General features: G+C 38.5%; 1 protein-coding gene across 1 annotated transcript; it reads right to left on the bottom strand.

The window, feature by feature from the left end:
- Nucleotides 1-909: 909 nt before the first annotated feature.
- On the bottom strand, nt 910-27,772 carry VAT1 (vesicle amine transport 1). Its single transcript, XM_014058256.2, has 6 exons — nt 27,250-27,772; nt 14,951-15,158; nt 11,990-12,160; nt 8,914-9,003; nt 7,836-8,077; nt 910-7,171 (listed from the first exon to the last, which is right to left on the bottom strand). The coding sequence occupies exons 1-6, from the start codon at nt 27,694-27,696 to the stop codon at nt 7,067-7,069; spliced, it is 1,263 nt and encodes a 420-aa protein (XP_013913731.2). The 5' UTR covers nt 27,697-27,772; the 3' UTR covers nt 910-7,066.

Genomic DNA, 27,772 nt, shown 5'->3' with positions numbered 1-27,772 from the left:
CATAAGCAAATATGCAAAAGGGAAAATAGCAGCTTTTCTTCTAAATCAAAATATCATGCCCCAGTGCAGATATTACTTTAAAGGACAAGTAGAAACAGGAAACATTTGTGCATCTTATCTGGTATCATGCTTGAAATCACATTGTGATGTTGGATGCAGTTGACACAAGCAGAATCAGTTTACATTTTGAGACACTAATTCCCAGAGGAGAAGAAAGAAGAAAGTATCATTCATTTCTCTCTCTCGTTATCCTTGCTACTATCTCTGAACTTCCAGGAGTTGCAAACAAACAAGTTTCTGCTTCTGTGCAAAACTTGTCACTTTATTCAGAACCTTTTCCATTTTCTGTTGGCATCGAGTAACAAATGTTGCAGAGATTTTATTTTAATAAAATAAAGGAGGACCTTAACTTCCTACTGCAACATGATTTAGCATTTAGAAAGTTCCAGGTTGGATTGATTTGTTCAGAATGGAAAGGCAAATAAGTTATGTCCTTTTCTCTTCCAAACAGTAGCTGTATTTTTTTTAAAACCTTTTCAGGAAATAGTTATATAAACCAAATCACAAAGTCAGTGGCAGGAAATTTGTAGCCACTCAGATATTGCTAAACTAAATGTCTAGCAGCTACCAACAGCATGATCACTAGGGACGGGTTTAGAAACCAAGTTCCTCAGTTCTTATAGGCCTTTCTTCACATATAGTTGTTCTTATATAGCATTTGTCATTTTAATTTCCTTTTTGTTTAAACTGGGGTGATCAGACAACTTTAAACTATTCCAGGCAGCTATATTAATTTCTTTCTTCATCCTAGGTCTCTCAGAAGCTCTCAGAAAACCCTAATAATGAAATTACACTCCCATGCGCTGGGAAAGTCACACACTATTGAAAGAATAGGAGAATCACAGGACATTTTTTTTCATTTTTGTTATGCTTTTAATGGAACACCCAAGAAACACATAAGGCATATGGTAACAGTAGGCAGACTAGAAATTTCATGTCTGAATCTGTAAACAGCATCAGCACATTTGCTTTGTTGATACACACGTACACGCAGGCACACACGCAGGCGCAAGCAGAAGAGGACTTCTTTTCAAACACCATAAAGACTTGAAAAAGCATCTTGAACCATAAAGACACAAAAGCTGTTTGTGGACCAACCAAAGCAGAGGGGTTGGACAGGTGCTGTCACCAGGTGTGAAGGGACTGAGCAGCCTGCCCTCACTGCCAACAGCCTTTCATTATCAGTTATCTCCCTAGCATGGGGGAATCTATTTGGCAAGAGTGGTGATTCCACAGCTGGCTGTGCAGGGCTAGGATATCCACTGCTGGTCATTCAAGCTTACATCACACTAAACAATCATGCAAATAAAATAGGCCTGCCTTGACAAAAGGAGAGCTTTTTCCTGCCTCTGAAAAACCCACAATTATCTTGGATTTAGCCTTACATTACTAACATCTCTCCCAGTGGTAATTAAATATTCTTTTTGGGATTTGGTGACCCAAGCCTAGCAAAATGCCAAATGCCACTTTGAAAACAAAGGGAAAAGCTAATTGATGATAATGGAGAGAAAATATTTTAAATGTTTTTATTTCAGAGACTTAAAACTAAAAAAGGGGAAACAAATTTTAAAGCATTTGTTTACTTCTGAACTCAATATTCTGAAATGCTTAAATCTGAAGCACAGTTGAACTCAGTCACCCTGATAATCAAAGACAAAGAATGGGTCTACAAAAGGAGTGTAAAGCTTTTTATTTTACATTCTGGGTATTTTACTCTCTGTGACCCAAAGGTGCTTTTTCCCAAAAAGTAACTGATTTTCTGGGTTTCTAGGATGAGAAGTGAAACATTTTCAAAGAAAAAACCCCAAGAAAGTCCAGTTGTGTTTTGGGGAAAAACCACCTTTGGGATAACCATGACCTGGATGACTGAAAATCTCCATAGACATCTCTGAGTGACTTTCCATCCTCCACCACCACCACATACTATGCTATCTATAATTGATAACATTTTAAAAATTAGAGAGAGATTTCATTCATTCAAGAAATATTTTTAAATCTCTCTAAAGACAGCTCTGATGTTAACTTTGGCACATTGCAAATCATTTCCCTGAGGGAGCTTTGCCTCTTTCATATTTTTTTATTTGAGAAGGTCCCTAAATAATATGAGCTGGTATTAATTGCTAGATCAAGTTGTGGGAGCTGTTGTGTAAAAGGGCTGCTGTTAGTTCCTACCCACTTCAGCCCTAAGAAACAGGCTTTTCAAAATATACTCTTGAGGCCTTTAATAATGTTCAGGCTACGTGTTGCTCACTGAGCAGGAAATATGGCACTTTTTTTTTCAATTAAACTGCTCTATCAGCCCTATACCCATGCAATCTAGGCAGCATCATTTTGGAGTTTTATGCTAAAATCTTGAACAATCTTGAACTCTGCAAGAACATGTATCAATAAAGGTTTCTTGTGATAAATGTTATATTTTGTTTTATGGACAACATTTATCACAATAGAAAATATCCTATTTCTCCTCTCACCCCACCCCACACATTTTTAACTTTGAAGTAAGCACATTGTTTTAACTAGTTAAGAGGAGTGATTTTAATTTTAAAGTGGGGGAGAGTTGATCAAAAGGCTTTATTTTTACAAATGGCCCATAAAATCATTGTCTGAAATACATACATGCGTGCACTTCACACAGACACACAAAATCAAGCTGTAAAATAAGAAAGATGATAAAAAGTTCAAGATTACAGTATTAATTAGCAAGGCAACAAAGAGTACAGTTATAGTGCTTTAAAATTTGATGTTTTCTGTATAAAAGAACTACAACTGAGTAGTAGTAAGACAAATCCACTTTAGCACAAAGATAAAGATCGCTTCTGTTCAGGAAGAACATTTAAAAACTGTCAGATTCCAGCATGAGAGAGCAAGGTTGCAGGAAGGGAACAGGACATCTCTTGCTGCTGCTTTAGGTTAAAAACAGTTTTCCCTTTGTGGTGTCTTTGGAAATACATGAAAAGCTATACTTGGCCCATGTTTTCCCAAAGGCCTACAGGAAAGAGTTGGTTCTCTCTCAATCAATGGGAAGTTCCACAAATTATACTATTAACAGAATTCAGATTCTCCATATTTATCATGTGACAGAGGTTTATTAAGCCATACATCTACTCAATTTAAAAATAGCTTCCAGCCAATAAGGTTCAGAAGTAGTGGTCAGGAGACTTAAACCACACTTTCACAGTATTATGCAAAAATTGTCTGATGGCTCTCATAAGGAAGAATGAACGTATCTAGGAGAATTCATTGTATCTGTTAATAGCATCAAAATTTATGCATTTCTATAACAATTCATCCTATTATGTAAGTGTCCTCATTGATTAAGGAACAGAAGCCATAGGTACATTTCAAACTGTTTCCTTGGGATGGGGCTTTCTTTTTTAACAAGTCAACATTGGCAAAGGCTTCTTGAATTAGACCTTACTCACTGTTTGGAACAAGGCACAATAAATTGGGAATAACAATGCAGCATATAAGTTCTTTTAAAGGCAAGGCTATTCCTTGCAGTTTTACAACGATGAGGTTAGAAATGTTTTGGAATGCCATCCCAAGTAAGGCACCAGGCAGCAGCAAGAAGGCAGACATGAGGGAAAAAAACCCCAACAATTAAACCCATGAAGTTTTACAATAGATTCTATCCCTATCCCACCCTTTCCCCCATTATTTCGTAAAAGCTTGGGAGACCACAGCTGATCGTGCAATACTTTTCCCCCCGTTGTGCTTAAAATAACAGAAAATTGGGAAGTCATTTTTTCTATTGATCATACAGTTGGGATCTGTAAACTCCTGTTGGCCTATAATCTTAAGACCAGAAGCTAAAATATTGTACCTTGGTAGGTCCTGGGAAATGGTAAAAATATCAAGAGGTATGAGGATATATTTATAAAATAGGTGGCAGAAGAAAGGCCACATCAGATAATCAGAGCCACAGCCTCATGCTCTAGGTTAGTCTCCAATATCTATTGAATCTCCTTTGCATATCAGATCTCTCTGCATTTCTCCCTCTTAATGCCCTTTAGATATGGAGCCTGGAAATTCCCTCGGCTGGAAATGCTGAAACTTGAAGTTCAATATCTCTGAAGGCCTTCAAAATGGAAAAGCTGCATTTGATTTAAGTGAGTCCTTCCATAAGGTATGATATTCTAAGAATCTGCCTTATACTACATTAAACCATTGGAAGTTTTTGGTCCAACATTTTCGCCAACTGTCCTAACTTTATCTAGCATGGCTTGGATTTGGAATTACCTTCACAAAAATCACATGCTTGAGCACTGGCTCCTTCAAGCAACTGGTGTTTTGGTTCCTCCCAGTTCCAGGATTCCACGAATTAATTGGTATTCTGTACTGTATTATCTTTCAGTAAGAACATGGCAGATTAAATAATGTTTAAAAATGCTTGGTAGCCTTTGTTTGAGCCTCTAGAAATAATGTACTCACCAATCTCAAAACATTAATATATACAAAATAATGAAAGGAACAATGCACAGCAAGAAAAACCACTTCCAGAACTTCCATCTTTTGCTTAGAACTATCTAATGGATGTTTGGCATTTCCAAGCCAAATTTTCCGTCATTGAACTAGATGCCTCCTTTCTTATGTTACTCACCATAATGGTTAACAGGGTTGTATAAGGAAGACAGTTGTCTTAAATAGCCTTCTCAAGTTGAAGTTTTGCAAATATATTGTCTTATAGTTTCCATAATCACAAGAGGGCAATGATTTCAGCAATTGGATGTTTGAGAAGGAAGAGAAAATGTTTACATTACATTGAAGGTGTGAGATTCCATTTCAGTTTTTTTTTTTTTTTTTAAAGAAAATGAGTCTCTCTCCCCACTACTCCCAATTACCGGTAAGTATCAGGAATGAAATGCAGTACTAAAGATTGAAAAGCTGTGGCATTGTGCCAGAATTGGAAAATGTCCTATTCATAAAACAGACATGCTTAATAAACATAGTTCTGCAAAAGATTGTAAGCTGTGGATCCCCCTAAATAACTTGAACAATCAAGGGCTAATGGGCCAAAAGGATGTCAAAGATGGTTTCAATTCTCACAAATATATCAATAAAGGAGAGTATTTGTAGCTCAGGATTGAAATGAGAATTTCTTGGTAACATCATCAGTACTAACTTACCTAGATAGGGTAATGAAACATCTGCAAGAAAACAAGCAAGTTCAGAGAGCACCAAGGACCCCTCACAAATATATATTTTCTGTGAGGATTGAGGATTGGTCTCAACATTTTCATAGATGGCTTTTGGATGTGTGAAAGAAAAAGAATTGCCAGAAAGAAAAATGCTTAGCTGATACAATCTACTGAAAATATTTTTTCCTAGTACAATAAAAGAACAGAACATTAGATTTAGGATTTTTCTGCCATAACTGTGAGAATCAAAAGAAAAATCCAAGGAAGCAACTTGGGATCTTTGTCTTTTCTTGGATATTTTGTTTACTGGAATATGAAGATGGATAACAGCCTCACCCATAGTAGATTGGCAACACTCCTGGAAATAGGAGGAACTTTAAAACTGGATAATTCAAAGTGCTGAGATATACTCTGAGAATCAAATTCCTAAAATAGCAAAAATATTACTGACATACATACACAAAAACCCTCTGAAGATTTTCAAGGAAGAGCTTTCAGAAATAGTGGTGAATGAAATAGAATTAGACTTAATCTATTCAACAAAAAAGATATTCAGCAAAAATAGTTCCAGATACATTCACAAATGACCAACTGATTTTTTTTCAAGACAGAATCTTACAAATTTAAAATCTGTTACTATTTCTTGCTCAATCTGTTTTTTGTACAGAATTGGTCCTGTTTCCCTTACTCTACAGCATAAAAATATTAAGATAATATTTAATCTGCAGTGAATCTTAAGACACAGATGCACATCTAGATATTTTGGGTCTCGAAGTTAAACAAGAATTGTAAGAAGAAATAAGGTTATTAAAGTATTTCTCCAATCTTTGACTGAGAACATCTCTGCTGCTTTTACAGTTAATTCTTAGAGCAGCCTCATATCAAGCCACAAGTCAGAGATGGCAAACATGATATAACTATTTTGAGATTACAGTTTAGTCAGTTGTTTAGTACTGTTAAACATATGTCTGTCTACATAAACCATTAAATAAAAACCGTCAGTGTTTCTCTCCAAAAGAAGCCATACTTGGGAGTCTTGCCTTCATTGGGAATTCCTTGATTTTCCATACTTGCATTCTCTGTAGTAGATTTTGACAAAAAATATGATATATGAGCTTTACCTATATAGCACAGAGGATTTTCATATAGCAGGAAGCAGTGGTAGCTTTGTTGCACCAAGGTAAATGAATACCCCAGAGACAAAATTCCCTTCCTCACATCTCCCTCCAGCTGCAAAGATATTTAGTGTTTTTTGTTTGTTAAATGTGCCCTTCCAAAGTAGCAGATTCAAAGATTTGTTTCTATGGAAACTGTCAACTGCCAATAGCTTCTAAAACAATGGGTGTTTTACACTCTCTAAACTTACTAATCATTAAGTATTTAAAGGTGAGCTAAGATGGCTAAGGAGAGAAGATGTCATAGAGACAAACAATTGCTAGGCATTTTTGAACAGTGTGCTCAAAAATTTAAGATCAAGAAATCAAAGACATTGCCAATTGATAGGTTTGGCCTTGTATGCTTTTTACTTCAGATAATTCTCTATGTGGTCCCATTAAGAGCAAAATATCAAGATTGCAAAAGAAGTGCTGGATTTCTTTTTTAAACTTAACGAACCAATTTCATTGGGATATGGCAATCTTTTAAGTTCCACTCTGTAAAGATTTTATGAAACCTAGAAGCTTGCCTCAACTTTAAAGGGTCAACTAACCACAAGATTTTTTTTCTTCAGTCACTTATTCCATTAACAGCAGTGAGAGACCTGTCCATTCCTACTTCCCTCAAGGGTCAGGTGTGGGGGAGGGGAGGCAGTTAAAAAAAAGTCCCCCAAAATCAACCTGAGGTCAAATAGTTCACCCATGGCCCTTGCTTTAATTCTCTGTTTTCTTGTTTTCATCCTTCGGTGGAGCTTCAGGGACCAAGACAACTTTCCCAACATTCTTCTTCTCTTGCATCTGCTTCATGGCATCAACCACCTGCATCAGAAGAAGGACCAGACTATTTCATTCCTTCTGCCTCAAGAAATATGACCAAGGAGAATGCATCCAAGGACATATGTCAGACTTACATTCTAAACTAGCTATACTCATTATTCTCTTTTTAATACATACTCACTATTCACTAAAGTCACACATGACATGGAGTTTGTTTTGATAGCATCTGCCTTGAAAGAGAAGCATGTACATGTGAGAGAGGGAGTGTTGATTAAATGACTCAGCCACTTATTTATTTGGTTACTCACTTTTTAAAATACTTTCTGTCATTAGAAGGCTAAATCTAAAATCAGTCGAAGGCTTTGCACAAACTTTAACACAATTTTGCCTTTTATACTTTCTTTTCGTGGTCTTTGCCCTTGAAAAGTCTGCCAGATTTTTTTTTTTTATGAATCTGCCTTCCCTCAAGCATTTAAAAAGCCAACCAAATGAATGTGATCTATATTCTGGACATTCCTGACACTATTATAAGAGTATGGCAGATGGCCAACAGACATTTAACATTCTGAAATGTTTGGGGGATAATTGCTAGGGTTGAAGTCTGTAATGATGTCAGTTCTTTGGAGGGGAATAAATTAAGCTAAAGGCAGCATTTTTTTTTATTGTGGAACACAAAATAACTCATTGGGTGACCAAGCATTCTCACCTGTTCAAAGGGCCAAACAGAATCCACCTTTGGTTTGATTTTGCCCTGATTGTAGAGAGCAGTTAGCTTGGTCACCACAGCAGCTAATACCTCCACTTCCTCCTCAAGGTAGCCCAGGTGGTAGCCACAAACTGCTTTGTTGAGATGAATCAGCTGCAAGGCATTGATGCTAAACTGATTCCACCAGGTCTTTGCCATAGCCATTAGGTTCTTCCTCTGCCCTGTTAGCAAGTTGGCTACACCTACAAAATTGAGAAATACCCTGATTGAGATCCATTAATATAATAACTCTGGCAGCTATGCCTCGAAAACCAAAATGGCTTTTTCTTTAAATGCAAAATACTGTGGCATAGGAGCAATTCTCATTCCAAAACTGCATTCTTCTATCATGAATGTATGGCCCTTATAATTTAGTTAATAAAGTAGTTGTAAGAAGATGAGGACATTCTAGGTTACACCGATATATGTCAGTCCAACTCAATCTACCCCTACCTTCTATATAAGCAGAGGAAAGTCTATTTCTACCTCAACAGCAGAATAATACCTTACAAGGATGGGATTTGGGGAAAGATTTTCCTTTCCCAAAGTGCACACAAATACACACACACACTTTTTTTAAATGGTTAAGGAACTGGGTTAGAAACAAGGACACTGTGAGGTCTAGCCCCACCTTAGGCACGAAAGCCAGCAGGGTGGCCTTTGGATATTTGCTTTATAGTCCATTTCACCTCACAGGGTTGTTGTTGTGGAGCAAGCAAAAGGAGGAAGCTATGTTGAATATGTTTAGCATCTTGAGTGATTTATAAAAATAATAAAGGCAGAATAAAAAAGAATCTTAAAAGAACAAATTTCACTAAAGCATCCAGCTAACCACTATTAGAGCTTTGACTTGATCCAGAAAACCAGACCTCTTGTATCATTACTTTTTGTTTGAATTTCAGAGAATGGTTCTTGATATTGCAAGTGATCTCATTTAGTTATTCTCAAATTCCAGATCTAATTTTTGAGATTTAGGAGATTCCCCGACTCAACTTCTGATGAATTCCACCATCCTTTGATGGAATATTTTCTGACTCACCATAACTGACCAGCTTGCCCATTGGTTTCAGGAGGTGAAACCCTTTTGTGGTATCTGAACCTCCTAAGGGGTCCAAAACAACATCTACACCTAAAAAAGAAAAGGGGGGAAAGAAAACAGAAATTATTAAATGGAAAATTTCAATTGAAAGGAAATAAATTTCCCCACATGACATTTTCAGTTTAACCAGGTTTCAATAATTTTAATTTCATTTACTTTAATTTTATTGTTAAGCTTTGTTTAAAAAAATTAATCAGTCTCAAATACAAACTAATAATTTATTGAAATATATTATTCAGTCAACCATAAATCTGTAAGCAGAATGCCCATAACATACAATACAATAGCAGAGTTGGAAAAGACCTTGGAGGTCTTCTAGTCCTATCCCCTCCCTAGGCAGGGAACCCTATACCATTTCAGACAAATAGCTATCCAACATCTTCTTAAAGACTTCCAGTGTTGGGGCATTCACAACTTCTAGAGGCAAGTTTTTCGGTTCACTGACAAAAGGGCCAACGACAAAACCGCACCCGACTAAACCGCGGTGACAAAACCGCGTGTTCTAAAGCGCTCCGACGAATGAGCGCTGAATCGCGCCGACAACAGCGCGGCAACAAAAGCGTGCTGTAAAACTAAACCTAACCCTAACCCTAAATGTAATGCTAACCCTAACCCTAACCCTAACCCTAAACGTAACGCTAAACCTAACCCTAACCCTAACCCTAAACCTAACCCTAAACCTAACCCTAAACGTAACCCTAACCCTAAACCTAAACCTAACCCTAAACCTAACCCTAAGCCTAACCCTAAACCTAATCCTAAACCTAAACCTAACCCTAAACCTAAGCCTAACCCTAAACCTAACCCTTACCTTAACTTAAATCGCCCCTCTGTCGACTGAAATCGCCCTTCTGTCTCCGCGCTGTTGTCGGCGCGCTGTTGTCGTTCGCCCTTTTGTCGGGTCACGAGTTTTTCCACTGATTAATTGTTCTAACTGTCAGGAAATTTCTCCTCAGTTCTAAGTTGCTTCTCCCCTTGATTAGTTTCCACCCATTGCTTCTTGTTCTGCCCTCAGGTGCTTTGGAGAATAGTTTGACTCCCTCTTCTTTGTGGCAACCCCTGAGATATTGGAACACTGCTATCATGTCTCCTCTAGTCCTTCTTTTCATTAAACTAGACATACCCAGTTCCTGCAAGTGTTCTTCATGTTTTAGCCTCCAGTCCCCTAATCATCTTTGTTGCTCTTCTCTGCACTCTTTCTAGAGTCTCCACATCTTTTTTACATTGTGGCGACCAAAACTGAATGCTGTATTAAGTGTGGCCTTACCAAGGTATTAACACTTCATGTGATCTTGATTCTAAGAGCCGAGGTGGCGCAGTGGTTAGGGTGCAGTACTGCAGGCCACTTCAGCTGACTGTGATTTGCAGTTCAGCGGTTCAAATCTCACCGGCTCATGGTCGACTCAGCCTTCCATCCTTCCGAGGTGGGTGAAATGAGGACCCAGACTGTGGGGGCAAGTTGCTGACTCAATTTGCTAAAAAATTTGTAAACTGCTTAGAGAGGGCTGAAAGCCCTATTAAGCGGTATAGAAGTCTAATAAATAAATAAATAAATAAATAAATAAATAAATAAATAAATAAATAACCCTCTGTTTATGCAGCTTAGAACTGTGTTGGCTTTTTTGGCAGTTGCTGCACACTGCTAGCTCATATTTAAATGGTTGTCCACTAGGACTCCAAGATCCCTCATATACTGTACCTGTGCATTTCGTTTTTCTTACCTAAATGTAGAACCTTACTCTTTTCACCATTGAATTTCATTTTATTAGATAGTGCCCAATGTTCAAGTTTCTCAAGATCCTTCTGTATCTTAAGCCTATCTTCTGGAGTGTTGGCTATTCCTGCCAGCTTGATGTCATCTGCAAATTGGATGAGCTCCCCATTTATTCCCTCATCCAAATCATTGATGAAGACGTTGAAGAATACTGGGCCTAAAACAGAGCCTTGGGGTACTCCACTGCATACTTCCCTCCATGTAGATGCAGTTCCATTGAGGACTACACGTTGAGTGCGGTTGGTCAGCCAGTTTCGAATCTATCTGGTGGTGATGGATGTATTGACATTTTTTCATACTCTATTTTTACTATACATCTATGAATAAATCTAGAGGTGCTGCCTATGATTTCAATTTTTCACTTTTTCTTTCATTATAATAATTTCAAGAAAAAAGGGAAAAAATAATGCTGATTTAAAAGCGTATAGGAATTAAATGAAGGGAACATCAATGTAAGCATTAAAATATGGATAAAACTAAATAAAAATGGAATAACTAATTCTTATGGCTAATATATTGTAATGCACCATTAAGAGCTTAACAGTAATGTAATAAATTTTATATGCCATTTCTAGCTAAAACATATCCCTACTGAAATATAAAAATGTAAAAATATGTAACAAAACTGAAATCATGACAGGAAAAAGAAAAGCTATATGTAAACATACAATAGAAAAATGCTAAAAATAATGTGTACTACATATCAGACTACATATCAGATTGAAATATAAACTCTATAACCCAGATTTGCCACAACTCCATGAATAGAATTGTAATCCAAAAGGTTTTTCAAATAAGACTGAATTGTACCTAAGATTAGATATAAACTCATTCTAGAAATCAAAGCATATTCTCACAGTTTAGTTAATTATTCTTATACAGAGGGAACAAATCTAGTAACTCTTGGATCTTAAAGTTTGCTCCCAGTTTGATATATTTTTGTTAGTCCTGATAAAGGTATGGCCTGAGCAGATTTCGGAATGAATCCACTAATCTCCATTCTTGAAAAATTAATTTAGATTGATAGCTCTACAAAGCACCACCAACTCAAGTTATTTATTTAACCTGATTTAAAAGGTGGCCCTGATTAAGCTGGGCTGCAGTTATAATAAAAGTACATAAAATAACATTGGGGCTACCAACTTTGGAGAGCAACATTTCCCTAAAGGAGAGAAAGACAGTCTTTTTTAAGAACTTGAAGTGACTTGCTCCATCCCATCCCTTTATTCAGCCTATACTAACCTTTGGGACAAATTTTCCGGACTTCAGCCACATAATCAGCTGCCCGGTAATCAATAGGGTGAGTCACCCCATTCTCTTTGAGGGCCTCATGCTTGGAAGCAGATGCTGTGCCAAAAATGGTGATGTTTTCCATGGTTTTGCAGAGTTGGACGGCTGCAGTTCCCACACCACCTAGAGAGAGGGGAAAATGCGTCAAGTGAGTAATGAAGAAGGCCCGCAAGCCCCTCCCCCAAAATGTGGAAGTTTTCCATTCATTAAGAGTCAACATGGGTTATCCTCACTAAACTTAGATGTTTCCATGTAACTTAATCAAAGTTAAATTAATGGAAGATGTTCTCAGTAGTACCATAAAATGGGCAAAGCATGAAGACAGTGTTAACACAAGAAAAGGTATTTGATACTGTTTAATAGTCCTGACTATCTCCCCACCATAATCCCTGAGAGCTGGATAGATTGCAAGTGAGTAGAACTTTTTTGAGTAAGAACAGGCATCCAGCTGCTATTGGATCAATTCCATTTCATTTCTGACCTTTGGCCAGCAAGGTCAGTTTCTGGTGCATATCACATGTTACAAATAACATACCACATGTTACATTCTTATATAACATAAACTGAACAGATGGCTGTATTTGCACAACAAACTAAAGCAAAAAGAGGCAACTTTGGGGGCTGGTAACATACCTAGAACTTTAAAATGCCTGAGGTCCACTAATAAATAGCTGCTTATGATAGGCTTAGCCAATCATAATACATTAAGCTTAAACACTGTGGCTAGTGTTTTTCTTTGCAATATATCAGATTCCATTAAAAATAATAAGGGAAGCTTTATTTAAAAAATAGTGCAAATCAGGGGGCCTAATGTATACCAAGAAAAGGTACCAAACAGCTTATCTCTATGTCATGATTTGCTTAGTTACCGGTAACCCAATAGCCAGGTTCTCACAATATACTGAATTGTTAACTATGGTAACCACAATGGCTATGGGCTAACCACAAACTATACAACTATGTATTAGTTTTGTATCATGCAATATTATAAATCCAATGATTGTGCCTTATAATTGTTTTCTCCCATAATATTATATAGAAACAGGCCATTATGGTATGTTCAACAAGCCAAATTTAAAAGAAACTAAGCCTCAGAATGAGGTAGCAATGTTTCTGTGACCAAGGGCCATATGCCACATTCTTTGACAGTACACATATAAGAGTGATGCTAGGTATATAGAGTTTTTTAAACTATTAAATGGCTTTTGTAAAATGGATATCAGTATTTATATATGTTTCCATCTCAAAATGGGATGACTTTGCCATCTGTTTTTACGCATTAAAATCACAAAGAGAGAATGTTTAGGGGGAAATTGCTATGGGGATTCAAGATTGCCCATCCAACTTAACACCATTATGAACCCAATGTATGACTAGGGAAAAATAGTTTTCCAATCCCACTTCCCCATGAAATTTATGATGGCTGGCTTTATACAAGTACTCCTCAACTTAAACCACAACTGGGACCAGAATTTCCACTGTTAAGAATGCCCAGTGTTATGATCTTTTCTGCCATGATTGCTAAGTGAATTCCTGCAGTTGTTAAGTGGATTGTGTGGTCATTCAACTTCCCACATTGACCGGGCTTATCAGAAGCCAGCTGGGGAGGTCACAAATGAAGGTAACATAATCCAGAGGATGCTGCAACTGTCATAAATACATTCTGTATGCCAAGCATCCACATTTTGATCACATGACCATGGCGATGCTGCAAGAGTCATAAGTGCAAGACATGATTGTAAGTCACAATTTTTTCAATGCCATTATAACTTCAGTCACTAAATGAATAGTTTTAAGTCAAGGACTATCTGTAGATTATGTACACGATTTTTAAACAATGTTTAGTGAATAAGCCATAAGTAGCTGATTCACAGAGCATTCTAAGTCATAAACCATAATTTAAAAACTGAATTCTCATGAATCAAAAATAAAGTTACTTTGGTAGCACAAATGTATAAATCCAATTTATATGAACTTATGCCAGATATATTTTCATAATGTGACTTGTTTCATTTGTATCTAAGATACGTTAATACCATTTTCCCCCAAAAGTAGGACAGGATCTTATTTTATTTTGACCCCCGAAATAAGCGCTTGGCTTTATTTTCTGGGAGGTCCTATTATTTTTGAGGTGCAGGAGGCAAGCGAGCATCCTCACCTCATGGCTGCTGTTGTGATGGGGAGGGCTTATTTTAGTGCCTGCACTCAAAAGCTTGATTGGGCTTATTATCTGGGGAGGTCTTATTTTGAGGGAAACAGGGTACCTTTTATCTAAAAATCTCTCAAAAAGATGCACAAAAAATAAAATACTTGCCAATAAATGTCCCAACAGTATAATCAATTGAAAATAACAGAGGTAAAAATTTTCACCACGCAAGCACTCTGAAAGGTGGGATATACGGTACAGGTAATCCTCAATTTATGAGCACAATGGAGCTCAAAATTTATATTGCTAAGCAAGGCAGTTGTTAAATAAATTTTGCCCCATCTTATGACCTTTCTTGGCCCAGTTGTTAAATAAATCACTATAACTGTTAAGTTAGTAACACAGTTGTTAAGTGACTCTGGCTTTGATTTTGCTTGTCAGAAAATTACAAAAGATGATCACATGATCCCACGACACCACAACCATCTTAAATTAGTCAAGCATCTGAAATTTGATCACATAACCATGGAGATGCTACAACAGTCATAAGTGGGAAAAATGGTCACAAGTCACTTTTTTCAGTGCTGTTGTAACTTCAAAGGTTCACTAATCAATCTGTTGTAAGTCGAGGGCTACCTATAAACCTAACAGTGTAAATACATTAGTATTGTAGAGCAGGAGAAGACTTCAAAGTCCATGTTGGAAGTGACTTTTGCCTCAAGCAGATTAGCAATACACTGCAAGAACAGTAGGACAGGTTTTGTTACCTGCTGCCATGTGGACAAGGACACTCTGGCCAGGGCGCAGATTGCCAAAATCAAAGAGAACCATGTAGGCAGTGATGTAATTGACCAGAAAGGCAGCTGCTTCCTCAAAGCTCATGCCTTCCGGCATGGGAAAACTCTGATTGGCTTGGACTGTCACAATTTCTTGCCAGAGACCTGACCGGGCCATAATCATCACCTTATCACCAACCTAGCAAAAAAAAAAAAAAGATAATTGTGAAAACTAGGACACTCAACACAAATTCAGGATTATGAAAGGCTAAATTTGAAAATAGATCTCAAGCTACCCACTGCAGAGTTCCAGGCAACTTTTATAAATGCAAAGCTTGTCCCATGTCTTTTATACCCTTACGGTGAGACCTCCATGAACAGGATGCCATCCCATTTACAAGTCAGTGCAAGAATCTGCTTCATGTTAGGCATATGCTTGAACACTAGATGGCAAATTTTAGAATAATTCTTGGCTAGCTCTATACTAAATATTAAGAAAAAGCATATATAAGGATCATGTGAGTAACTTTGACCTGAGGTTTCTCACTGGAATCTTTTTCAAAAAGGCTTTAATTCAAGAAATCCACCTTTTCTCTTGAAAACTCTTTGAATATTTGGTTGACTCCTTGAACATTTCCTCAAGAGAAGCAACTGTCCGCTCTTGGGTGATGTATAATATAAAGAGGCATCCTAAAATTAGCTGATCATTCTTCCATTAAAAGGTCCTGCTGTATTTTAAACTAGAACCATGTGATCAGCTAATAGTATATATTTGAAAACAAGTCTGCAAGTTTTAACTAGATAGATTTAAAATAGTGCTTCTCAACATTGACAACTTAAAAGATATGTGGACACAACTCCCAGAGTTTCCCAGCTTAAAACCAATCAAGCATCTAGCTTGAATGCTAGCATGGACAAGTTCTTTGCTTCTTGCTCATGCTACCTTACAATGGCAGGGTGCAAGGGTTTCTGGAGGTGACCGTGCAAACAATACATCTTTCTGGCAACATTTCCAGATTTCCGCCAGCTCACCATTGGAAAAAAACACCACCGTTTCCTCTGCAGAGAGGAAATCCTGTGTTTATTTGGCTCTGGTATTTGGAAAAAGTGTGATGCTGAGGCCCTTCACCTTCTCATGAACTGCTGTCTTCAAATAGCAAATTTCACCCTTGACCAAATAAATAAAAGTTGGACTCCAGAGCTACATATATTCTGTTTAGTATATAGCTATGTAAATTTATGAAAGTTATAGTGTTTGGAGTTTGTCAGAATTTATTGATGTAAGGCTACATTTCATAAACCCACTGTCAACGCTCGAGAGGTTTACTGCAATGCACTCTGCATTGGACTGCTGTTTGAGCATTTGGAAGAAACAAGCTCAGTATCAGTGCACCCATGTGACATCTCTACTTCAAGAGCTGTGTTAGTTACCAGGAGCAGCTCCATGTGCTGGTTCTGCTAGTTTTTCAATGAAGGTGAAGATTTGAGAAGTTGGTTTTCAAGGTATCAGAGTATTATAACTCCCTCAATTTCTCTCTACATCAGTCAGGAGTTGTAATTCAACATTTGAAGAGCTGCAGACTTCCCACCCTTAGTTAGAATATTATCTTGTTTCCAACTGGGTGTGGAAAAAAGTGGTTGGGCCTGCTTCAGTCATATATGTCAATGTCCCTCCAGATAATTAGAATTACAATTTCCAGAATTTCCAACTGGAAGGCAGCAATAAGAACTATTACTACAAATATAGTTTTTTCTCAACCTACTGTACAGAGCACTGCCAAAATAGAAAGAAAACACAGTTCAAATGATAGCATTATTGCTGAAATGATGAGCATTATTTAAAAGCCTATTTTTTAAGAACTTTGTGAATTTGATTTATTAAACACAGCAAAGGCAAGGCATTAGGAAAAACAGCACTCAATCTTCATTCAGTTGTATTTCCTTCTGGTTAATGGGGCACTTTTCTACAGATATTTATTGCTGAAGTATGCAGAACAATACCAATATTTCTTTTCCTGTTCGTTGATTTCTTTTTAAAGAATTTAAAATTTTTTTCTGCATTCATTTGTTCAAAACATTATTTACATGATGTTTTTCCCAGGAAGAATACAACTTGTGAAAAGTATTTCCTACTACATAAACATACCTAGTATCTCCTTTATTATTTTTAATTTTAATGTAATTATTTGGGAAGCAATATTTGAATTATCTCCTGTAAATCTATGGCTTTTTTCTCTTAACAATTTGCTACTTTACTTACAAACTTGTAAGCCTATAACTTTAAAAGACTTACAAGCAGGGGCGAAATCAACTTACCTTCACTACTGGTTCGCAAATGTGAGTGCGTATGCACTCACTTTGCTCACTCGTGCCACTCCCGTACATTCGCAGGACATTCCGCACATGTGCAGAGTGTCAAAAATGGGACGTGATGACGTCCAGGTGGGTGGGTGGGGCCTCCTGCCACCACTACCGGTTCACTTGGATAGAACCGGCTGCATTTCACCACCGCTTACAAGCCATAAAAGCAGATTCAAAAAATGGATTTAGTATGTCTTGAAAGAATTTATCTCTCTATGAATTCTCAGATACACTACATTTCTTTCAAAACATTTCCAAATTAACTTTAATATAATAAAACAATATCAATTTCTGGGACTGGTCTTGATAGCTAGATTTATGCAGAAAGGAAGAATCAGTAGTTCTATAAAAACATATTGCTGAAAAAAATATCAAAATTCAGGGCCAAGGACTAATTAAGATAAGAGAGAAATGGAAAATCAAGGGATGGGGAATGAAACAGTGATTGGAAATTTGAACAAGCTATTTCTATAATGCAATATTTTATTGCAAGGCCTACTTGCAATGTGATTAGTGACTGCAAGCACAGAGAAGACAATAAAACATACACCAGAATGAATCTGTCTATTCTACTTCCACAGAAGACCAGATTAAGACAATGCCCTACCCTTTAAAAAGTAAGCGGCAGAAATAATTACTAAATGCCAAGGAACTTTGTCTGAGATCTGCTACCTGTTTTCCCAGCATGATGCCAATTTGCCAGACTAATCTTACTGCATTTTTCGACAAAGTGACAAAATTAGTGGACCAGAGGAATGCCGTTGATATAATTTACTTGGACTTCAGCAAGGCATTTGATAAAGTAGACCATAAGGTACTACTAGATAATGTAGAAGAATGTGGGTTGGACAGCATCACCACCAAATGGATTTGTACCTGGCTTACCAACCGCACTCAACATGTAGTCCTCAATGGAACTGCATCTACATGGAGGGAAATATGCAGTGGAGTACCCCAAGGCTCTGTTTTAGGCCTAGTACTTTTCAACGTCTTCATCAATGATTTGGATGAGGGAATAAATGGGGAACTCATCCAATTTGCAGATGACACCAAGAAGGCAGGAAGAGCCAACACTCCAGAAGAGAGGCTTAAGATACAGAAGGATCTTGACAAACTTGAACATTGGGCACTATCTAACAAAATGAAATTAAATGGTAAAAAGAGTAAGGTTCTACATTTAGGCAAGAAAAACAAAATGCACAGGTAGTATAGGTGGTACCCTGCTCAATAGTAGTAACTGTGAGAGGGATCTTGGAATCCTAGTGGACAACCATTTAAATATGAGCCAGCAGTGTGCAGCAGCTGCCAAAAAAGCCAACACAGTTCTAGGCTGTATAAACAGAGGGATAGAATCAAGATCACGTGAAGTGTTAATACTACTTTATAATGCCTTGGAAGGCCACACAGCATTCAGTTTTGGTCGCCACAATGTAAAAAAGATGTGGAGACTCTAGAAAGAGTGCAGAGAAAAGAAACAAAGATGATTAGGGGACTGGAGGCTAAAGCATATGAGGAACAGTTGCAGGAACTGGGCATGTCTAGTTTAATGAAAAGAAGGAGTAGGGTCGACATGATAGCAGTGTTCCAATATCTCAGGGGCTGCCACAAAGAAGAGGGAGTCAAACTATTCTCCAAAGCACCTGAGGGCAGAACAAGAAGCAATGGGTGGAAACTAATCAATGAGAGAAGCAACTTAGAACTGAGGAGAAATTTATTAATATTCCAGGCATTCTAACAAAGACTTGCCTTCCTGTGAGAATACAACACATGTATTACAACTGGATTGAATTTCAGTTGCTATTGCATATATCTAGATGAGGATTTCATTGTGCAATTGCCCTTGCCTCAATCACATTTTATAGGTGGTCTAGACAACATGGCCTTATGCTTATTACTTTTTTACATGTGACCATCATTTTTTTCACCTTTCTCCTAACTACAGAAAAACAATTTAGGATCTCTAACATTGCCATGTAAAATTCATTTCAAGAAGCCAGAGACTGTTAGTGCTAGGAGACCTTCATCCTAAAGCATAATTTTAGATACATTCTTACAATATGCTAAACAAGTTTATGGCTTGCCTTGACATTTCAGCTAAATGTGAAAGATACTTATTAAAGTGTAGAGCCTTCTGAAATCTTAATTTCTTTTAGCCATGATACTGCCTGCATATCACAGCTACAGCAAATAACCGAGTAATTACTTCTCCTTCTGGTCTCTAGGAATAAAGCAGAAATAGTGATAAATATTTACTAGTGTTTACTTATCTGGATTCTTTGTCACTTTTTCTTTGGGGTAAGTATTGTCTATTTGGAAAATAAGATGCTCATAAAAGAATTACCCTTTCCTTGTGGATAGTGGCTCCCATATGAATCAGACCATAAACAAGTGTATTTTTGCTCCATAAACAGAAAAGTTAATTGAAAATAAGATCTGTCGAGGCTACTGCAAATGTCACCTGGAAAGGGATGATTTGCACATACACTGATGGCCATGTTTTGCTGTGGCATTTGGGCTATATAACCTGCCTGCAAACATCAAGCTAGAAAAGAGCCAACTAATATAGGGATGTGTGCAAATACAATTGGTGTGATTAGCTTATGGTTCGGTGCATTGTGCAAGTCCATAAAACTTGGCTAATTGGGAAAACAATGATTAACCATTGTTAGCATTAGCTTCTTCTTCATCTGCAGGCTGTGGCAAAGTACATTAATCATTGTTAACACTAAATGTAGTTTAGCATTTCTTTCCACAGCTCATAACAACAAATACATTTATTTAATTCTCAAAAGGCTTTGCTACATTAAAATTACACATACTGATACAAAGATGCTTTTAGGGAATCCTCAGGCTCCTATGTTATTTTTTCTCTTAACCTCCTTCACTATCACAGCAAGCAGCAGATCGGTTTGGGAGGAACTTCAGAAATAATTATTTCTGTGGTATATGAAAAAAACAAAAGGTTAAAAGTTATGGTATTTATCTAGTTACTTATCAAGCACACCTAAATTATATTAAAGTAATCAAAATAATTTTACAATCCCCAAGGCTCACAACTTTTGAGCACCCCTAATGTTTGGACATTGAAAGTTGAAAATGTTGACATGCCCTAAATCTGAAATCAATTATAGTGTTGTGTATTATCTAGTTTTTCCAAGGGAAAAAATATTTGTTCTGAACCTCAAACGTACTGTACATGTTTTGGCTTACCATATAAAGATGTTCTGTCTCTGCTCTATTACAGTTCTCTATCATATTTTAAGATATATTCTTTTACACACATCTTTTAAAAACTAAAATACAAGTTTAGTATTTATGCAATATTATGGACAGATTATCTTGGATGTAGGTTAACAGAACAGAATAACAAAGTTGGAAGGGACCTTCAAGGTCTTCTAGTCCAACCACCTGCTCAAGCGGGAGACAAGTGGCCTCTTTTTAAAAGCCTTGAATGACAAAGCACTCTCTATATCTGAAGACAAGCTGTTGCACTGGTTAATTGTTAGGAAATTTATCCTTAGTTCTAATTTGCAACTCTCCTTGATTAGTTTCCATTCCATCCATTGTTTCTTGTCTTGCCTTCTCTTGCTTTAGAAAATAGGTGATCCTTGAATGTTAGAACTAGGTTTTCTGTATCTCTTTGCTATCATTTACCACTCATCTAGAGTTTGGCAGCCTGTGGCAGCTCTGCACTGGGGGATTGTTCTCCCATTCGTTCAACTTCAGTATGAAGGTAGACCACCAAACATTTTAAAACAATATCTCTATATACCATTGCTTTTGTCTTATCCCACTTCAACGTAGGGATGGGCCTAAATTCATCTTCAACTATCTGTGACTTTGTATTTTTTTCTGCCACAAGGCTATCAGATTATATCATCACCATAAAATGCTGTGGACATGCCAAGGTTGTTTTTCCTGCAGACTAGTGATGCCCCACAGCCAGTTGATTCCATCAATCATTTGTTCCACATGAGAACCAGACGGTCTAAGCTAAAATAGTACATGTTAACATGCTGTGATATATTATTGGCCACCCATTTATCACTGTCTGTGATAAAATGGGCTACCAATAAATTTAATAAATAATTGAACATGGTTGTGAGGAGTAGCCCTTACCCCTTTATAAACTCTGCTAACAATTCAGTAAATTATTATTATATTTGCTTTCAATATAAATGCCCACATGGCAGTTTGAAAGCATGCAAATGCAAGTAGATTAATAGATACCACTTTGCTGGGAAGATAACAGGGTTCTATGCATCTTTTGTGTACAGCAGTGATGGCGAACCTATGGCACATGTGCCAGGGGTGGCATGCAGCGCCCTCTCTGTGGGCCCATGAGCCGTCACCCCAGTTCAGATCTGCTGCACATGCGCGCATGCCTCCCATCAGCCAACTGGTCTTTGAGTCTCTGCTGTGCCTGTGCATGGGGAGTGCGGGAGGTACTCATATATGAATGGGGGAGGGGCACTTGCATAGGGGCTACATGCCATTATATTTTCAGGGGTGCGCACATTTGTGTGTGCTTTGGGCACTAAGTCCGGAAAAGGTTAGCCATCACTGGTGAATAGCCATGCTCTCCACATGATCACGAAATTGTCTTTGGACAATGCTGGCTCCCCCTGCCAAGAAACAGAGATGAGCAATGTGCTCTACAGTTGGACATGACTTATAGGAAACCCTTTACCTTTTTGCTTTCACCAAGTATAGTTATGCTGACCACGTTTCTACATTCAGACCACCATATCTCACCAATCTAAATTAGAAGTTTGTAATTTCATTTTCACAATCTTGCCAGGGATGAAGGAAAGTAGGAACTCAAAGACTGTTTTCCATTCATATTTATTTCCAGAGTCAAATAGTGATTTAGACTAGGTTAAATCTAAACTAACCCCCCCCCCGTGTTATTTACCCTATGCCTAATAAGAACAGTGTATGGTAAAAATTAGGCACCTAAGAGAGGGAATGTATAAAATACACCACCACCACCCCCATGTCTATTAAGTCTGAAAAGTGTGTTCTTCATGGACAATCCATCCCAATATACAAGTCTGTTTTCTAGCTTGTCTGGGATGATAAGGGCAACATTAGAGTTATGTAGCATTTTAGGGAAGAAGTGCTTCAAAGTATACATATCCTGTTAGCAGTTGCTTAAACTTGCCATGGTTTCCTTCTTTGATTCTGCCGCAATAGAAGATTAACAAAGTGGTTGTATGATTCCAGAAAAAAATATGATTGCTTTCAAAAAATTGATGTATTATGTGACTCTTTCCTACATATTCCAATAATCTCTCTGTGTTTGATTTATAGAACTCCATAGCCTAACAGACAGGCATGGTTTGGAGGGTACAAACCTGAAATCCCACAAAGCAAAAAGGCAGCAGGATAAAGACTGATCCTGTAACTAATACTTTTTTATTGAAAAGCTTCTAGTTACCTTAATTTCATGATGTCTACATACGTACAAATACATATATGTCTAGGAAATAAATTAGATTGCCAAAGATTTCAGAATGTATAGTAACTAAGTAACAAACAAGACACAGCTTCTAAACATCCTAGGATTGTACTGCTAAAATTTTGGGGCAATGCAACTGAATTTTCTTTTTTAAATTTGTACTTCTTTTTTTAATGAAGACAGAAATGGCAAGCCAATCACTCTCATTTCGACTCTTAATCCTTTCCCATAACCCCCTCCCCCTGAAGATTACACACTATATGAAATTTGGACGTAAAAATCATTAAGGAATTTTCTTTTATTTTCTTTTGAAAAGAGTTGTAATGGGAGCATGAGGCCCCTGAAAGATAAAATACTCCCTTCTCCACCCTTAACTGCATCCCTAATTTAGAAAAACACATACACACTAAAATTGCCAAATTTTAGCAGCAAAATGGATTAATATTAGCAATATATTTTAGACCATTTTGGAGAGCATGGAGGTGGTGAAGGACAGAAATGACAGGGATTTTCCTGCTGTTGTTCTAGCCAACTTCAAGCCATGAAAAAAAATCTGAATTTTTTTTCAGTGCAATATCATTCCATTACTAGAAGCATCACTATGGCCTTTCAACAGGTTGTTAGGCTGAGTTGTGCCCTTCACACCATTACAAGTTGCCACCCCAAACAATATTCACTAATATTTTAATGTTCTGATCCAATTTAGCCAGAGGTGGGTTCCTACTAGATTGGCCCGGTTCAGCTGAACCAGTAGCAGTATGCTGGCCTGGGTCACAGAACCAGCAGCGACCCAGGCTGGACACGCCTCTGAAACAGTTCCCTGGTTGCCACCGTTACCACCGCCATCTTGTTTTTTAGTTCTGTGCAAGCACAGAACAATTTCCATTGAGCTGCATGTGTGCGCACAGCACACATCCAACTGGCCAGAACCCACCCCTGAATTTAGTTTGATTGGAATATTCCATGGGATTATTCCCTTCTCTTGTAAATGAAACAAAATTTTAAAACCTTGCCATTTTTTAAAAAATACAGAGATCAAACACTTTAGAAATTCCCCAAACTGGCATTTCCAGATTTATTCAATTATAAATCTTAGTCCCAATCAGGATTATCATTAGTAGATAATTTGAAAGGTATCTAGGTGTGTCATATTGGTACGTCCAGCCTTTGTTCTGTGCCAGTCTTGTTCAACCAAATCGGCTGAAATGCCACATCTTCTTCTTACAAATCTCCCTTAATATCCTGCTCAATAGAGAACAATAGCATGAGGCAGGACCTTTGAGGACTGCGTAGAATCCCTGCCAATTAAATAGTTGTGAGATAGATTGAAGCTTTTCAAGTTCTGAACAGAAACCAGCAAAATGATTTTCCTATTTCAAGGGTAAGATTGATATCAGGTCTTAGTTAACTGCAAAGAAAATAGCTGCTCATGAAATGTCTTCCTGTAGGTGGCAAAAAAACACTGCCCCTTATGAAATCCAGTCCTCCTTAAACAGTTGGTTGATCATTCTGTACATAATCTATGTAAAGAAATTGTTAAATTTTATTAACACTGGTTTGCAAAGAAAAGCAGTCTTAATTCTTCAAAAGATCTAATTTTTAATTGGCTATTTAACTCTGCCTGGGAACAAGTCTACATCAATAAATGCATGCATTGGCAGGTTCTTAACATGTAAATCAAACTGTTTAGAAAGTCAAGCTTCAAAAGTTAATGAAAGGAAATAGATTTGTGTTTAAAGAGACATTCAGGGATATGTTTGATAGGAGGAAGGTAATACAGTTGTGAAATTTCTTAGGCATGATCTACATTTGTCCAATATGAAAATATAGCAATTAGACAAGAACTAGGAACACCAGTTTACAATTGACCTTGTACCTATCAGAGTAATGTATCTGTCCAGGTATTATCGTATTTTTGAAGTATAAGACGCACCGGAGTATAAGATGTACCAAGGTTTTGAAGAGGCAAATTAAAAAAAAGTAGGTAGATAGATAGAGGGAGAGAGAGGGAGAGAAAGAGAGAGAAATACAATAGGTAGGTAGGAGGAGAGAGAGAGAAATAGAGAGAAAGAAATACATTAGGGAGGGAGGGAGAGAGTGTATGTAGGTAGGTTGGTAGGTAGTGGGATATATATAGAGAGAGAAATAGAAAGAGATAGAGAGAGATAAATACAGTACGCAGGTAGGGGAGAGAGAGAGAGATTAGGTAGGTAGCTAGAAGGATAGAGAGAAATAGAGAGAGAGAAATACAATAGGTAGATAGGGAGAGAGAATAGGTAGGTAGGTAGGTAGGTAGGTAAGTAAAGGTAGAGAGAGAGAGAAATACACTAGATAGGTAGGTGTTTCTGCTGGCACTTGATCAATGCAATTCTCATCAATCAATTAAAGAGCTTTCCAAAAGAAAAAAAATACATTTTTGCATTCTGCAAACCTGTTTTTCCCCCAAAAAGGCATGAATAGCCTTGGGGGGGGGGGCTTGCAGAGTGCTCCTGGGGGAGGGGCAAAAATGAACAAAAATGGCTTGTTTTTCATCAAACCAAATTTCATGAATAGCCTTATGGAGGCTTATAGAGTGCTGCTGGGGGCTGGGAGAGGACAAAAATGGCCCATTTCTTATTCATTTCTGCTCTCCCCAGCCCACAGGAGCTCTCTGAAAGTCTCCATAAGGCAATGCACAGCCATTTTGGTGAAGGGGTGGAGCTTTGGGAGGCAAAAATGCTGTATTTGGTGCATAAGACGCACCCAGATTTTCAGCCTCTTCTTTTGAGGAAAAAAAGGTGCATCTTACATTCCGAAAAATACGGTACTTTTTGGCATATCCAGACTCATCAAAGGGTTGTTACAAGACAAAAATGACTAAGAAGAAAGGCCCATTGCCTCTCCCATTCCCCACTGCCACGCCATCTTATTTAATTAATCAGTGGCTTTTTTAAAAAAACCACTTAGAATCTTTGCAATTGCCCTTGGGTTAAAGCAGAAACAGGGGCCAAGTCCAGTTTTCTTTACTCCACCCACCCCCATTTAAAGCAGATTAGATATGCTTCAAGCTTGTTTTACAACACATGATTTATGAACTCAGATAAGAAGTACAGTGAAAGCACATTGTGCTTCAGCTTAATAACTGGGGATGCTCCCAAAAGAAAAGGAGCGGGGAGCAGATGTAGATGATGTAGACACAGTTGTAATCCTTGAATTCCTCCCAGAGGGAACAAGGGGAACCTCCCAGAGTGGAATACCCTATGCAATTTCTAATGAGTGAGAGAGTGAGTGAATACGGGTGTCAATATTTCCTTGTGTTTCAGGTTGAACAGAGGCACTGAAAAACAATCCAGAGATTAAACTCTTGGGAAGAAAAAGCATCACTATACCATATAGCTTGTGAGAAAACTGAGAAAAGATATTGATGCTAGAAATACAAAATTCTACAAATAGGTAATGTGAAAACCTGCATCCTGATCCCAATGGCAGGCCATTTCCTGTTCTCTAACCAGGCTGAGAAGGGCTCTCTTGAGTCAAGGGTTGACAGCTCTGCCCACTGCATCCCACCCTTTTGGGCAAGGCTGAGAGCTCCAGGCTTTGGAGTGGGTTGGGCAAAAGTTCACTGTTGCAGCAGGGCTTCAGCTGGATTTGTATTTCAAAAAGCTTCTGAATCCCTTTTTAGGATAAGCCCCATCCACCTTCATTCAGTGGCTAAGATGAGTAATGATATAGTTCTTCTTCACCCAATATCCCTGTGCCCCCACGTATCTTCAAAGGATTAAGCTAGAGGCCAAGGGAAGCCAGGGACAAAAACCGCATCCCTTTAAGGAAGCAAAATGTCCTGGTGGTCATCAAAGATTGGTCAGTTTCCAAAAATGTCTCCCATAGTAACCATCACCCACTTCCCAGCCTTTAGCAAGAGAGATCCTAGAATTCTATCTTCTGAATCTATTCCCTCACTTCTGGATGGCCCTAGTTTAGCAAGGAGGCCAAGACAGATTATGTTGGCTGGCTGAGAAGTCTGACATCTCATTGTCTTAGCAAGGAAGCCCACACCCACTTTTCTGCCAGTTACAAGGGCAAAGATACTTCTATCCTTCGACCCACCTCTTAATCCACAGGGTGGGGCCCTTAGTCAGTTTTACACATTTTCTTTCTTCTACAACTCACATTTAGATTTTGTGTGTCTCTCTCTCACACACACACACCCTTTAGACCCACAAGTCTCGGTCTTCCCAGCACTGCAGGCCGTTTCCCGACCGCCTCGAGGTACCCCACCCATTTTCTTGCACCTAAATATCGGGATAGTGACTACTCCCACCATCCATCTTTCTGCCTCCCAGTCATTTCCGATTAGGATGGGCAGCCGTTATTCGCAGCCGCGGCGCAAAAAATTGCTGCCAACCACTCCCCGCGTCTGAATCTTGCAGACACGCTGGCCAGGGCGTGGTGGCCTACGTCTGTTGTGCGCCGAGAGCACTTTACCCACCTTTGGGCTGGAGACGCCCTCGCCCACGGCCAGGACGATTCCCGCCGCCTCCATGCCAGGGCTAACGGGCAGCGAAGGAAGCCTCTCGTAGAGCCCTTGGCGAGCCAGCAGGTCAGCAAAATTGAGCCCGCAGGCCCGGACCTGCACGCAAACTTGGCCAGCGCCCGGACTGGGTTCCGCTTGAGGCAGCTGCCGAATCTGCACCTTCACCTTCTCGTAACCACCAAAGCCCGTGAGCACCAGTGCTCTATACGGGCGACCAGAAGCAGTGGTACTGGTAGAAACGGCGGGAGCCTCCTCCGATGTCCCTTCAGCAGCCTTTCCCTCCCCGCCAGTCGCTGTTGCCTCCACCACTGCTCCTTCGTTCTGCTGCTGCTCTGCGGGAGGAGCAACGGTGCTGGTTTGAGGGGCTCCCGCATCTTCTCCGACAGTTTCTTCTCCGGACATGGCGGCTTCTTGGGCACTAGCAGCTAGTGGTGCGCATACACTAGGAGGAGGAAGAGGAAGAGGAAGAGGAAGAGGA

This window comes from Thamnophis sirtalis, unplaced genomic scaffold (assembly GCF_051295495.1).
Source record: "Thamnophis sirtalis isolate CommonGarterSnake01/CBP01778 unplaced genomic scaffold, rThaSir2_p1.2 scaffold_4, whole genome shotgun sequence".
Classification (NCBI taxonomy): domain Eukaryota; kingdom Metazoa; phylum Chordata; class Lepidosauria; order Squamata; family Natricidae; genus Thamnophis; species Thamnophis sirtalis.
The sequence above is the reverse complement of the archived record's forward strand: the minus strand, read 5'-3'. Positions and strand labels throughout refer to the sequence as shown.